The following is a 13,285-nucleotide window of genomic DNA, read 5'->3' as shown; positions in this document are numbered from 1 at the left end:
AACGGTAGGAGCAGCGAGCCGTTTGTGCTCTCGTGGCAGCCTTCACTTTGCATGCGGAGTAAAATCCCTTCTCTTGAAACCACAGAATCCTGGATTTGGGTTTTGAAAAGGATATCACAGTGATACTCAATGCCGTGAATGCCGAGTGCCAGCAACGACAAAACGTGTTGCTGTCGGCCACACTCACAGAAGGTGGGTTGAAAAGACACGCTCTTTGTTCTTAAGAGGAACGATCTAGGTGTGATGGGCGTTGTTTGCCCGCGGTGGTTCTCAGCGATGGGGATAGAGGGTCAGGAGGGCGGTGTCCCTGAAGGACTGCCTTTCCGGACCCCTGCCCTGCAGGCCCAGCCTCCCTCTGCCAGTCATGCAAGGCCCTGCCATGCTCCCCGGGGTGTGGGGGGGAAGGGCAGGGCAGGTCCAGAGCTGTCTCTGTAAGGAGAGTGTTCCCGGTGCTCGTGGCGGGGTGGGAGGAAAGGTGACGGCTGACTCCCGTCTACCCAGAGGCTTCGTGAGCTTTTTATGGTGAGTGTTCTCAGCCCACCTTTCTGCTGAAGAGCCCTGAACCTCTTTAAGTTCCTTTCTGTCTTTCCGTCCTCACGAGATGGACGTTCTGAGCTCTCCTTTACAGATGGGGCCCTACGGCTTGGAAAAGTCACAGCCACCAGAGTCACCCACACAACACAGCCCCGCTGTCACGTTCTCAGGTCTGGCTTGTTAAACTGGCCCTGTTGCAGCACACGCATACCAGTTCACCAAGTGTATCTTAAGGAACCTTCATTTTAAGAGAAAGTCCATGATTCTGTGCTCAGAAGTTTGGGAAACGCCACATATTTCTTCCTTGTCTTAGAAATTCATGGTGCATGCGAGCACAGCAAAGATCCTGAGAAGCCTTGTAAACCCACAACACCCTGTGATTAAGGAATCCCGTGACACCCTTTTATCAGGGTTTTCATAACTTACTTGAGCGTAGAATCCTTTCAGGGTGGGGAGGAGACAGCTGCTCCTGTCCCTTTCAGTGGCCTGCCTAGGCCAGAGTTTAGAAATGCTGGTGTGGAAGGTGTGGAAGCAGTGCCGCCCCCCCCCCCCCCCCGGCCCCCGCCGATTGACCAGAGGGCAGATCTTGCTGCCCAGGTATTGCCCACAGGAGCTTCTTCATAAGCGTGGGACGTGGGGTGTGGGGTGCCCACACGGGACTGGTTTCACGGTGTTTGCCTATCTCACCTTTGCTCCAAGGTGTGACACGGCTGGCTGATATCAGCTTGCTCGATCCGGTCCGGATATCTGTCCTGGATCAGCACCACGGGCAGTCTGACCCGGAGCGAGGCACACTTCCCGAGGTTTCTCCTCTACCGCCTGACGATGAGCTGGACAGCTTCGCGATTCCAGGAAGTCTTGATCAGCATGTGACGCTGGTTCCCAGCAAACTGAAGCTCGTCTCCCTGGCGGCCTTCATCCTGCAGAAGTGCAAGGTCGGGACCAGCTCAGTTGAGGGAAGAAGGTCCTGTTCTCTCTGTGTCTGGCGTTGATAGCAGTGAATTGAGGGATGCTCGCTCGCTCTCTGTCTCTCTCTCTCTCTCTCTGTCTCTCTCTCTGTCTCTCTCTGTCTCTCTCTGTCTCTCTCTCTCTCTGTCTCTCTCTCTCTGTCTCTCTCTCTCTCTGTCTCTCTCTGTCTCTCTCTCTGTCTCTCTCTCTCTCTCTCTCTCTGTCTCTCTCTCTCTCTCTCTCTCTCTCGTGCACACACACACACACACGTTTTCCACTGTAACTGTGTTTCAAATGCAGACTTTACCAGTCAGCCATCCTGGGGTTGTGGTAAAGACCCAGAGGTCAGTGATAGCTGTCACATTCGACATGAAGTGTACCTGAATCCTCTGCTGGGACGGAGGACCAGGAGCATCACAGGTGGCAGAAACCGGCTGCATGCAGGCAGACACGGGAGCCTGTGCTCCTGGTCTCTAAGAATTCGGGCATTTCTGTGCTTACTGGACACACGTGATAACTTCCTCTGGGCTGTGGGAAAGTAGTGGGTGTAGGGGCTCGAGGAGGAAGCTTCAGAGGTACCTACGCCTGCGGGGCCCCAGCCAGGCAGGGGCACGTGTGGCGAGCCACGGGTGGGTGGGAAGAAGGGGAGCGCACGGCCTCGGTCCACGGCGCACCTGCGCCGCTCAGATTTGGGAAGCCTGGCCGAAGTCGTAGCCGTGTCACTTTCCTTTCATCTACTCTTTGGAGCGTATGTTGCATCAGTGGTACTTTTTTTTTTTTTTTTTTTGGATTATTCAAAGCTGTCCGTCATCTGGGTTTCCGAATCCGGGCCAGCACGACTACGTGTTTTAGAGAAGTAGTCTGTTTCAGGGTCACCTAATCTTAAACACGTGTGGTGATTCTTTCCCCCTCGGTACCGACGTAGCTTGAGAAAGACCAGAAGATGATCATCTTTTTCTTGAGCTGTGAGCTGGTGGAGTTCTATTACCACCTCTTCCTCCGGACCCTGCCAGCCTGCTCAGGGGCCCCCGTGTCACGGCAGCCGCCATCTGCCTCCACGAGATTCAAATTCCTGCGGCTGCACGGCAACATGGAGCAGGAGGTGAGCTTCGCGCCCGTCCCCGGGAGTGGGAGCGGGCCCGAGTCTGACGACCGTGAACGTGGCCTTTCGGGGTCGGCTCTGGCTTCCGCCTCGGACTCCGCAGGGCGAGGAGGGGACGAGCCTCGGGCGGGCGGGCGACCCACTGGACCTGGGGACAGATCGCACGGCCGCGTCGGTGCGGGCAAGGGCGTCTTTTGTTCCCGGGTGTTCTTGCTCCGGGAGCTGCCCTCTTCCACCTGAGAGAGCTCGCGGCCCGGCTTGGCCCGAGTCTGCCTCAACCAGCTGTTAAGGCAACAGAGTACCACTAAGTAGCTGGCACCAGGGAAGGGTTTTGCCTTTTTAGTACCCAGTGTGTAATTAGGGCTTGATGTCTTCAAATTAAGAGCATTAATGGAGCTAAATTGTGGATCCCATATGGTACTGCTGAGCGCGACTGCTGTCATTGTCAACAAGATACAGCGCCTTCACTCTTAACACCGTGGTTGGGCGAGGGGCTTCGGGGTCTCAGTTGTGTCTCAGCTCTGAGTAATACTGCCGTTCAGGAGGGAGAGAGTCACGCCTCCCGGTTTTAGGTTCTGAGCGGCGCAGCCCTCGTTCCGTCCAGGCGATGGGCAGGGAGCCGGGTGAGGCGTGCGCCGGCGTGGAAGGCGGACGAGCAGGCCCTGCTAGTGGGAGCCATCTTGTCCTGGAAGGAGGTGACCGGGCGCTCAGTCAGGGCAAGGGAAGGACAACCGGGAATCGGAGCAAGGCTTGACTAGCTCCAGTTTGTAAAAAACACACCTTTAGAGCTGAGGGAGACGTTAAAGCCATCAGGTCCAGCCCCCTTCTCGTGCTCGCTTTTGTCAGTTTAATAATTTAAGAGTGTGCAGGCTCAGAAAAGTGAGCGTGCTCAAGGTCACTCAAGGGCCCAGCTGCTTCTTTCCCACGGGACCAGATGGAATTTCCTGAATCGTCCGGCCCTTGTGAATGTTACGAACTTCAGGGTCCCTGATGCGGTGGATTCTGTTGATCCCATAATTTAATGCCATTTAGAGCGTTTGGTTTTTGATAAAGCTTCGTTGCCTCATCCTCTCGGTCTTCTTCACCAGAGGCCTTGTGCCAGGTGGGCGTGAGGACAATGAGGGAGCCGGGTGTGGATTCAGAAGATGTGCATTGATCGTGCAAAAGGCTCTGTAGTTAAAGGATCTCAGTCCGATCGACCCACTTTCTGAGGGCACTGGTCTTGCAGGATGCTCACAGCCGTGTGCTCTGGGACGCGCTGCTTGCACGCTCGTCCTGGCTCTGCCTTTACTGGCGGTGTGACCTCAGGAAAGCGTGTCGCTAAAGTGGAGGTGATAGCGGTACTCACTTGATGGGGTTGGTGTGAAGGTTCATTCAGTCAACGCAGATGATGTGCTGAGTACGGGGCCTGGTGCTGAGCGCTCCACGAACGTAGGTGCCGTTATTACTACTGTCTCTTTCCGGAACGGTTAGCGTTCTGCTTATTTCGTGTAGTGAGTGTTTAGCCTTCCCGGCCTTCTCATGACAGGGGCAGAAGGTGGGAAGGAATATTTCTGTATTTCGAGTTACTGGCCAAGTGTCCTGTCCCACGCTAAGCTAAAATAGTCCCACTCCCGTCTGCCTGGCTCGTCACCCTGGCCACGGCTCTACGTGACCTTGGTTTGGGCTCCTTGATGGTCGAAGTGACCCTGACCACATTTATGAGCATTAGAGAAAAGTTGATGGGATCTGTTTTGTTTTAAAACATTTCATCTTTAATGTTTGTTTATTTTGAGAGAGTAAGCCCCTCCCCTGCTCCTGCTGTCTCAAAATAAATAAACTTTATTATTTTAAAACAATTTTTTTAATGTTTACTTTTGAGAGAGAGAGGGAGAGAGAGACAGGGAACATGAGTTGGGGAGGGGCAGAGAGAGAGAGGGAGACCCAGAATCCCAAGCAGGCTCTAGGCTCCAAGCTGTCAGCACAGAGCCCGACACGGGGCCGAACTCCCAGGCTGTGAGATCATGACCTGAGCCCAAATCGGACACTCAACCAGCTGAGCCACCTAGGCGCCCCATAAATAAACATAAAAAAGGAAAGAAAAAAAAAAGTGGCTGCGTGACAGCTGTGAGGAAAGCTCCGGGTTTGGTCGTTTTCTCCTTACCTCAAATCTGAATGTGTCACGTCGTTCGTAGGATGTGCCTTACGGGCTTTTATGAACTTTTCTGATTTATTTTCTGATTTTGACTCTACAGTGACCCTTACAGAGAGCGTGCGGCACGCTGGGCAAATCCAGCTGTCCTCTCGAGGGTCTGAGCACTGGCTCTGGAACACGACTCCCTGGGGGTGGGTATTGCTGTGTGTCCCTTGGGCAAGAAGTGACTCCGCCTTTCTGTGCCTCAGTGTCTCTCTCTATCTGGAAATGGGTGTGGTGATAGTACGACTGCTAGGGTTGTCGTGCAGAGTGGGTGAAGTTCAGGCGCGTGGGGCGTAGGCCACTCTCCGGGACTCGGTAGCCCTCGTGCTGGTTGTCGTTACCCACTGTCCTAAGTGAGGTGTGCCTGGAGGTTCCAGTTACGTGACGGAATGACATGCAGGTGAAGGACCAGAATGAGGTGCGCCCCAGTGGCACGGTGGGCCACGGAGGGCCAGACCTCACTGAGAAGGTGAGACCTCACTTTTTTCCTTTTTCCAAGTTTTAGTGGCTTGGTTATGTTCCTTTTCCTGTCCCTGACGGACACGGCCAAGTCTCATCTCGCAGTGCTGTGACTTAACCCACGTTGAGTGTGCCCTCGGCAAGCCTCTCGAGCGGACGCTCTTCAGTGCAGCAGGACGGCCTTTAGGGTTTTGGCCCAAAGGGATAATTAAATACGTAGCCAGCAGACACTCTCGGAGGGTGTCTATCTCAACATTGGGCGCCAGAGCGAACAGTTGGAGACAAACCCAGCTGCCAGGGACGGGGTGTTGGACGACGGTGCCCATTCGGCTGAAGCCTCGGTAGCCACGAGAGGCGATGTGATTCGGGGTGTCGATTGGCACAGGAGGGTGTCCCTATTCTGACACGACAGCGTGGTAGCAGTGGAAGGAGCACGCGGCCATTTGAGAAAACACGTGTTTACGTGCCTGCGAAGGGTGTGGCCCGTGGCGGTGGCCTGCTTTGCTGGGGTGATCTCCGTTTCTTCCTCTGACTTAAAACATATATATAATTTCCGGGACGCCTGGGTGGCTCATTCAGTGAAGCGTCCACCTTTGGCTCAGGTCATGATCTCACCGTTCGTGGGTTCGAACCCCGTGTCGGGCTCTGTGCCGACAGCTCGGAGCCTGGAGCCTGCTTCGGATTCTATGTTGCCCCGTCTCGCTGCTCCTCCCCTGCTTGTGCTCACTTGCGCGCGTTCTCTCTCTCAAAATAAATAGACATTTAAGAAATTTTTATAAAATATATACAGTTTTGTATAGCTAAGATACGTGGTGATTGTAATTTTTAAATTTTCTTTAAAATTAGTTTTTAAGAAAATTTCCCTGTAGGAAAGGTGGTGGTTCTTTATTCCTCTCGACCTCGTGCTTAGAATAAATTCTGAGTTGGGAACCTGGGGTACAGTAACTTGCGGCCTTTGGCCTTGCCTGCTCTTGGTATTGGCCGTCCCGAGGGGTGTGCCCACCCTGGCCCTGTCTTACTGAGGGGTGCTGCCCTCAAATAGCCTGAGAAGTCCAGACCTGTAAGGACAGGGTCTTGATGAGATGTGAAGAATCTGCTTCTCTTTCTTGGAAAAGCCTCTCCATGCCTGAAGACAGAGCCCTGGGAAGTGGGGGGTTATGGGAATCCAAGCCTGCCTTGCTGGGACTGACCTCAGGGTTGTAAGCCCCTGTTTTTCCTTGTTTCTGTAGGAAAGAACAGCAGTGTTTGAAGAATTCTCACATTCCAAGACTGGCATCCTCCTCTGCACGGTACGTACCATTCCGTACTCTACGTGGGGGCCGAGAGTTTCTGTAATGGTGGTCACGGGTTTTCGCCTCTGGACAGTTGGCCTTGCAGGCAGCCCCACGGAGAGCGGGGATATCGAGGCCTCTTGGTGTGGCTGGTCGCCTTGCACTTCTGGTCGTCCCCTGGCCGTGCCACAGACAGCCGGCTGCCACCGTGCAGAAGTCTTGCCGATTTGCTCACTAATAGTGGCAGCTGTTGGTCTGAAAATGTGTGAATCTTGGCGATTTCTATCCACCAAAAATGTGTAAATTACAGCTATCGGGAGTAATTAGAGCTGAGAAAGTCTTTTCGCAACAGAGTTGCCCCACTTGCCTCTGCTCGAGCCTTCTTTAAAAGGAAGATAGATGTGCTTGGACAGATTTCTTTTGCTGTTGTCTAAAAGCATCGTTAGCCCTGCGGTTCGGGGGCCAGGTCATTCGGCCCCGGCCCTCGGGGTTCCCCCGCCCCCTCAGTGCAGAGCTGGCCTTTATGATGGGTCTCGTGCTCTTTTGAGATCGAAAACTCTTATCTCCCGTGCCCCCTTCTCTGGGACTTCACGGCACCACCGTTGTCACTGGCTCCTACGATTAAAGCCCCTTCTCTCCTGGTGCCCTCCCGGATGGTGTGACTCAATCCCCAGCTCATCTGAGAAGTCCCCGTGTGTGCAGTGGTGACATCGCACTGCTGACTGGGCGATCCAGTGGGCAGGTGCTGGGCAGGACAAAAACTGTTAGCTGTTTGGATACCTGTCTAGGCCTCACTTTTTAACACAGTTACTTTTTAAGGAACTCCTGCTCTGCATTCAGGTGACAGGTGTTGTTTATTTTCTAAATTCAGGGTTTCCGAATGGGTACAGCTTGGTTTCTTACGCACAAGGTGGCCACCCAGTCACCCGTTTATCACCGTGTGCCAGTTCTGACACGAGGTGTGGCAGACGGGGGACCCGGGCGTCCGGATCTGGGCACGGTCACTCCTGGCACGCTTGCCTCCTGAGGAGCACTGAGTCTGACCAGGTGGCCCTGCCCTTTGTGGAGCCCATCCATAAATCAGATGCTGGTGTTTGCTCTAAACCGTCTCTTAATGCCAGCGCTAAAGTGAGGATGAGTCCAGATCTGCTTGGGAAAGAAGTTTGTCAAAAATCCTTACCGTCTCTAACGACACTCTCTGGAACCTGACCTCTTCCTGTCTCCTCAGCCTCCACTTTCCCCCTTGTTGCTGGCCTCGGCCAGATAGGCTCCTGCCTTGGTTTCCTGAATGTGTTCGTCTTCCTTACCTGGCCTTGGGGCCTTTGTACCCGCGTCCCCCTACCTGGGGCACCTCCCCTGACTGGCACTAGCCCTACTTAGGTCTCTGCTTCAGTTTCAGCTTTTCAGGAAGTGCACTCCCAGGGCCCACTTTTCCCCATTAGGCCCTCCCAGCGCACCCCGCACAGTACCCACCACACCTGGCCTAGGTGTCCTCCCCCACCCCGAGCACGAGCCCCTAAAGGTGGACTGTGTGGTTTGCAGTCCCACGCCGGTGGCCGGGACAGAGCAGGTGTGCCGTAGGCACTCAGGATTTGTGAACCGAGTGGGTGGGTATTTGGGGCCCAAGAAACAGTGTTGAGAACCACCAATGTCTGCCTTTTTCTGGAGATTGGAAGAGGCTGAGGTTAGTACCCTTGCTCATTGGGAACAGCTTCACTTTTCATATCTGTGCTGTACCCGAGGGTGAACATTACAGGTCGTCTGTATTGAAACAAAAGACAGTAGGAACCTTTGTGTTGGAGTTTGAGTTGCGATAAGAGCAAAATGTTTTTATCTTTGACCCTTAAGATGTTGGGTTTGTCCCTGGTGGAAAATTCTCAAGTCTCCTGGTGTTTCTTTCAGACGTGGGTGAGCTCTGGGTCTCAAAGAAAATTCCAGGTATTTGAAGTTCAGTGTTTTGGTTGGTTTTGGTCTTGGTTTTTTGGGGGTTTTTTTGTTGTTTTTTTTTTTTTTTTCCAGTAGGTTTACGTGGAAGTAAAGGTCGTTCTTTTTAAAAGGTAATTCTCAGTGGGGTCGGAAGCCTATGATGAGTTTTCTTGTTTTGTCTGGCTGATACCTGCAGTGAGGTCGGCCAAACAGAGAGCGCCACTGCCTGGGCAGGGCACGGCATCCCCACCCCTCTGCCCCCCACCAGCCCCGGCACCCCTCTGCCCCTCACCGGTCCCGGCTGCCGCGCGCAAAGCCAACTCGCGCTTGCCCCCAGTCTGATTTCACTCAAGTTTCTTGGTGTGTGCTCATTGGCTTGTCGAGGAGCCTTCCAGCGTGCCGATCTTCCGCCAGCCCCATCCCTTCTTCATTCTGCAGCGAAGGTTACCAGAGGAGAGCCGGGCGGGGGCTCACTTCCTGCCGTTTGGAAGCCAGGGAGCCAGCACGCAGTCCCTGGTGACGAGGAGCTGCTCCCTTACCCTCAGAATTCCTCCCGCTTCCGCCACATTTGTTTGCTTTGGCCTGAAGCTTCTGGTGTGTGAGAGCTGTAGGCACATGAGGCCCACTGCAGTAGATCGTGGCCCGGTTGGGGCGACGCTGTCACTGCATCCTTTTAAGCAGCCTGTTGCTTGCCAGGCCCTCTGCATGCTCTCCGGGAGTCTCCTTAGTGTTAATGAGGAACGGGGGCCACGTCAGGACAAGGCAGATGGAGAACTGGCTTCTTTTGATAAAGAGCAATCGTGTTGTTAATTGTTGCAGGGGGATTTTCCCTCCCCTTTATACCGTACCTTTTGCCACTTTGATTTATCATCCCAAGATCTTTTACCGAGCCCAGAAGACTGAATGTCTGTATGAAAAGTTGGGAACTGTGCTGTAACCACTCAGAAACTCACAATTATGCTAGTTACTGCTTCAAAATTCACTCCCCCCAATCCATTTTCCTCCCTCCCTCCTGTCTATTCTGTTATTAGGAACAGTCCAGGACGTGTGTGTGTGTGTGTGTGTGTGTGTGTGTGTGTGTGTGTGTGTTTTCTTTCGTCTTAATTATAAACATCTGAAAGCAAGGACCTTTCTAATTTCTTACAACCTTCAGGACCTGGTACCTGGCTTTGTGTACTGTGGGTTCTCAACAAACAAGTGAGCCCATGGTGACATGAAATGTAGGCAGAAGCGAAAGGGCAGTTGGGGCAGGGGAGACCAGTTTGTGAGAGAGGTCCTTACACATTCAGAATGGAATTTTGTGTCCTCTAGAGAAGTAGATGTGAGAAGAAGCCAAGTTAAGGGAGTAGGGATTAGTGGGAAGGAGCTGGTTGAAAGTTCAAAAGCCCACTTTCCCGAATGGAATTAAGAAGTCAAAGGAGTCAGATAGGAGATAGTAGATCATCTACAAAATGTTTCCTCCTGCTTGTGGTGCGGAGCTCCTGATAAACCAGAGGTGGGGAAGGTGGTTTTCAACACCATTGTTATGTTGATCGGTCGATAAAGGGATGTACCACGGAGTAACTGGAAGATGATATTCCCGAGCTGCCTCTGGTTTTAAGGCCGACGCTGGACTTTTCCATTGTTGTACATGTGGCCCTCCCTGGCCATCCGTGGGTACCATGGATACGGAGCACGGTAACCGTTTCCCCGGCACAGAGAGGCACCCCCCGGCCTCGCTTGGTCTTCTGGCTGCTTCTCCGCCGCACTAGATCTTGGTTGTGGGGCACGTGCTTGCTTCAGAAGACCCCGAACCTGTGCTGCTTTCCTCCACCTTCTCAATTTGTTTTTTGTCTTGAAGCACACCTTTACGTCTGTGCGGTTCTTAATTTCCCTTCCTCCTGGGGAATTTCCACTGTGCCCGGGGGGGCTGGGAGACAAAGGAGGCTAGGAGATGAGGCCAGGAGAGTCACGGGAATGTCACTTCACCACCGACAACACATGTAGACTCTCGTGGTTTTCTCTGGGGCGTGCTTTTGAGGTAAAGTTTAGCTTTTCCACTTTATTTCATTCGTGTTAATGGCAAGATCATTTGGAGATGGTTGGCTGTTTACTCGGTTACGCTAACTCATGTTGCCAGTTTTCTGGCGGCTCCAGCCAAGCTCTCTCGCCTCTGACAGCTTCTGCACTCTCTCCTTCCTCCTCTGATTACGCAGCCCAATCTGTCACCCGGACAACGGGGGCCTGTACCCTGCTGATGGCTTTCCACACACGGCAATAATGACTTTTGGCAGGCCGGGAAGGCGGCGGAGGCGAATTTGCTACGTCCCTTGCTCAGAGAGCCGGCAGGCCCCCTCTCCCTGTTAGTAAAAGCACTTTGTGAGGTTCTTGGGTAAATAAATGAGTCATTTTAATCCAACTGACAGGCTGGCACCTGAGCAAGCTGCCTTCCATCTGTACTCCTCGGTCTCGTGGAGGCGGCCCATTGTCAGGCCCCGGGCCTTCACGGCCTCACTGTTGAGTGTCTTTCAGAGCTGACTTTAGCAATTCTTTTGCCCTAATTAGCTTAAAGGAATACGGTTGGGCTGGGTCTAAGTTCTAAGCGGGGCAGAGAACCGAAGCCTTTGCCGAGACGTAGGTCAGTTTCCTGTGGACCTGGCACCCCCAGCGGACACCGTTGCAGAGGATGGAGCAGATCCCGGCTTCTCTGTGGTCCTCTGCCCGGGTCGGGTGCGCGGGCACACAGATCACCTCCTAATTGCCACCGTGTCGATTCCTCCTTCGTCGTGGAATGAAATGCTTGGATTTGTAGTTCTCAACACACTTGCGCAAACACGGTCCCGTTCGATCTCCTCAGCCACCCCGTGAGCTGAGATCAACAGGGTGGGTCTTATAGCCACGGGATGGGTGGGTAAACTGAGGGTCAGCGAGCCGCGTCGACTTGCCCAGGTGGTGTGGCTGCTACGGGGAGGCTGGAGTTCAGTTCTGTCTGTCCCTGGGCCACGCAGGTTGTCCCTTTGTCCCGTTCCCTACGGTATCCCGGGTCGAGGATAGGAAGGAGGATTTGCAGGAACAGCTTGAGGGAAGCCTGAGCAGTGGTGGCTGTCAGGGAGGGTCCCCCCCTCCCTAAGACATAAAGCAGTGCTCGATGGGAAGATGGTGTCTCGGCCGGTCCCCGAGCGGAAAATAGAATGTCGAGTGGTCCCGGGAAGGCCGCTGGCGTTCTTCCTCCCCATTTCGGTATGTTTGTGCTCAGTGAGCTCCACGAACATCACCTGCTGTTTTAGAGTTTCATCTGTGTTTCTTGGTTGAATTTACTAAACCAACGAGCATTACATTTTTTACAAAGTGTCTGCAAAGCTCAGACAGCCACTGTCTACGTGCATCTCCCACTGCGGAGCACTTAAATAAAATAAATCATTTCTTAACAAGAGCTTAGCAGATTTAAGAACCCGTCAGTTTTTCTAAAGACATCAACTGTGGTTAGCGTAGAAAGCGATGTCTGCTTCCCTTTAAGATAGAGAACTCTCTAAATTGTGTTCTCAAAGGCATCAGCTCGGGAACATCCACCTTCAGTTTTCCGGGCAGTGGGAGCTGTCTGCAAACACTTGGTGGGTGGTTGACACGATTTGGTACGTTAACTTCCGCTTAGTACCTAATAAATGCAGCCTGGCCACCACTCCGAGGAAACTTCCAGCAAGCCCAGGTGTAATCAGAGTGAAGGCGGACAATTCCTGACCTGCCCTCAGCGCTCCTTGCCGGTGGGTGAGATGATGGTGGGACAAGATCTTCCTTGGCTCCTGCCTCTGACCCTGGGCGATACAGGGAATAGTTGGTTGAACGTGCTTTTTACAGAAACTTTGCATAGGATTCTTGGTTTCCAGAAAAGCCTTACGTATGTAAATCCTTAGTGATACTTAAGGGGAGAGGAAGGCCAGCTCTTCTTGACGGAAAAATGGCAACCGGTAAGTGGAAGAAGGGGACGCCAGCTAGAAAGCCTGCGTCTGCAGCCGCCGGAGGAACAGCGAGGCAGACCGGCAGCGTCGCCAGGTGCTAAAACTTGTGGGCAAAAGGATTTAGGAAACGGTCTCCAAGTTCCACTCCCCAGTTTACTGATTGGTTACAAAGGAGGAGGGTGCCTTCAGGTGGAGAGAGCTGGTGGGTGGATGCCACTCCTCAGGGGACCGAGCACAGCATCACCCGTGCAGGACAGATTGCCCTCGCGTGTCTCCTGGTGTCAGCCACTCTCCGCCCTTAGGTCTTTCTGCCGGAAGGCTCCACCCGAACCTTCCCGTGGGGACACACAATTAGACAAATACAGATTCTGGGAGGTGCTTCAAGACACCTGGGCTTCTTCAAAATTGAGTTATCACAAAGCTAAGTAAGTAAATACTGAGGGCAGGGATATCATTCTAGATCAAGGAAGTCTAGAGGGATATAATAAACATAGAATGCCTGGTCGATGAATCAGTTCCTGGGTTGGGAAAGAAAACAACTATAAAAGTCAACCTTAGGTGCAGTTAGAGAAATTTGAATATGAAACGATTATCAGGAAATAACATTATTTAATACTAAATTACTTAGGTATGCTAATGGTATTGTGATCACGGAGAGGAATGCCTTTTTACTTAGGAGGTACGTGCTAAAGTATTTAGGGATGAAATGCCATGGTATTTGCAACTTTCCGATGGCTCAGAAGCGTGTGTGTGGAGAAAGAGAAAGCGGGTGCAGCAGACAGATTGGCGGTTGATGAATCCAGATGAAGGATGTGCAAGTGCTCCTTGGTTTAAGTTTTTCTAAACAAAGATTTCGGGGGGAAATAATATGCATTCGTTGTTAAAAGAAAGACAAAGCAAGCAACACAGGAAAATGCAAAAAGAAACGTAAAAA

At 52.7% G+C, this 13,285-nt stretch overlaps 1 protein-coding gene across 4 annotated transcripts in view; it reads left to right on the top strand.

Moving 5' to 3' along the window:
• DDX31 (DEAD-box helicase 31) overlaps positions 1 to 13,285 on the top strand; it is a 73,086-nt gene that overhangs the window by 19,397 nt on the left and 40,404 nt on the right. For all 4 annotated transcript variants that reach the window (XR_007146496.1, XM_047831185.1, XM_047831186.1 and 1 more), the window contains exons 11-14: positions 86 to 192; positions 1,234 to 1,469; positions 2,408 to 2,584; positions 6,449 to 6,508. Coding sequence is in view for 3 of the 4 variants with exons in the window: in XM_047831185.1 (XP_047687141.1) it covers positions 86 to 192; positions 1,234 to 1,469; positions 2,408 to 2,584; positions 6,449 to 6,508 (580 nt within the window). In the remaining variant the exon portion in view is untranslated. The remainder of the gene's footprint in view (positions 1 to 85; positions 193 to 1,233; positions 1,470 to 2,407; positions 2,585 to 6,448; positions 6,509 to 13,285) is intronic.

Source organism: Prionailurus viverrinus, chromosome D4, assembly GCF_022837055.1.
Source record: "Prionailurus viverrinus isolate Anna chromosome D4, UM_Priviv_1.0, whole genome shotgun sequence".
Lineage (NCBI taxonomy): Eukaryota > Metazoa > Chordata > Mammalia > Carnivora > Felidae > Prionailurus > Prionailurus viverrinus.
The sequence above is the reverse complement of the archived record's forward strand: the minus strand, read 5'-3'. Positions and strand labels throughout refer to the sequence as shown.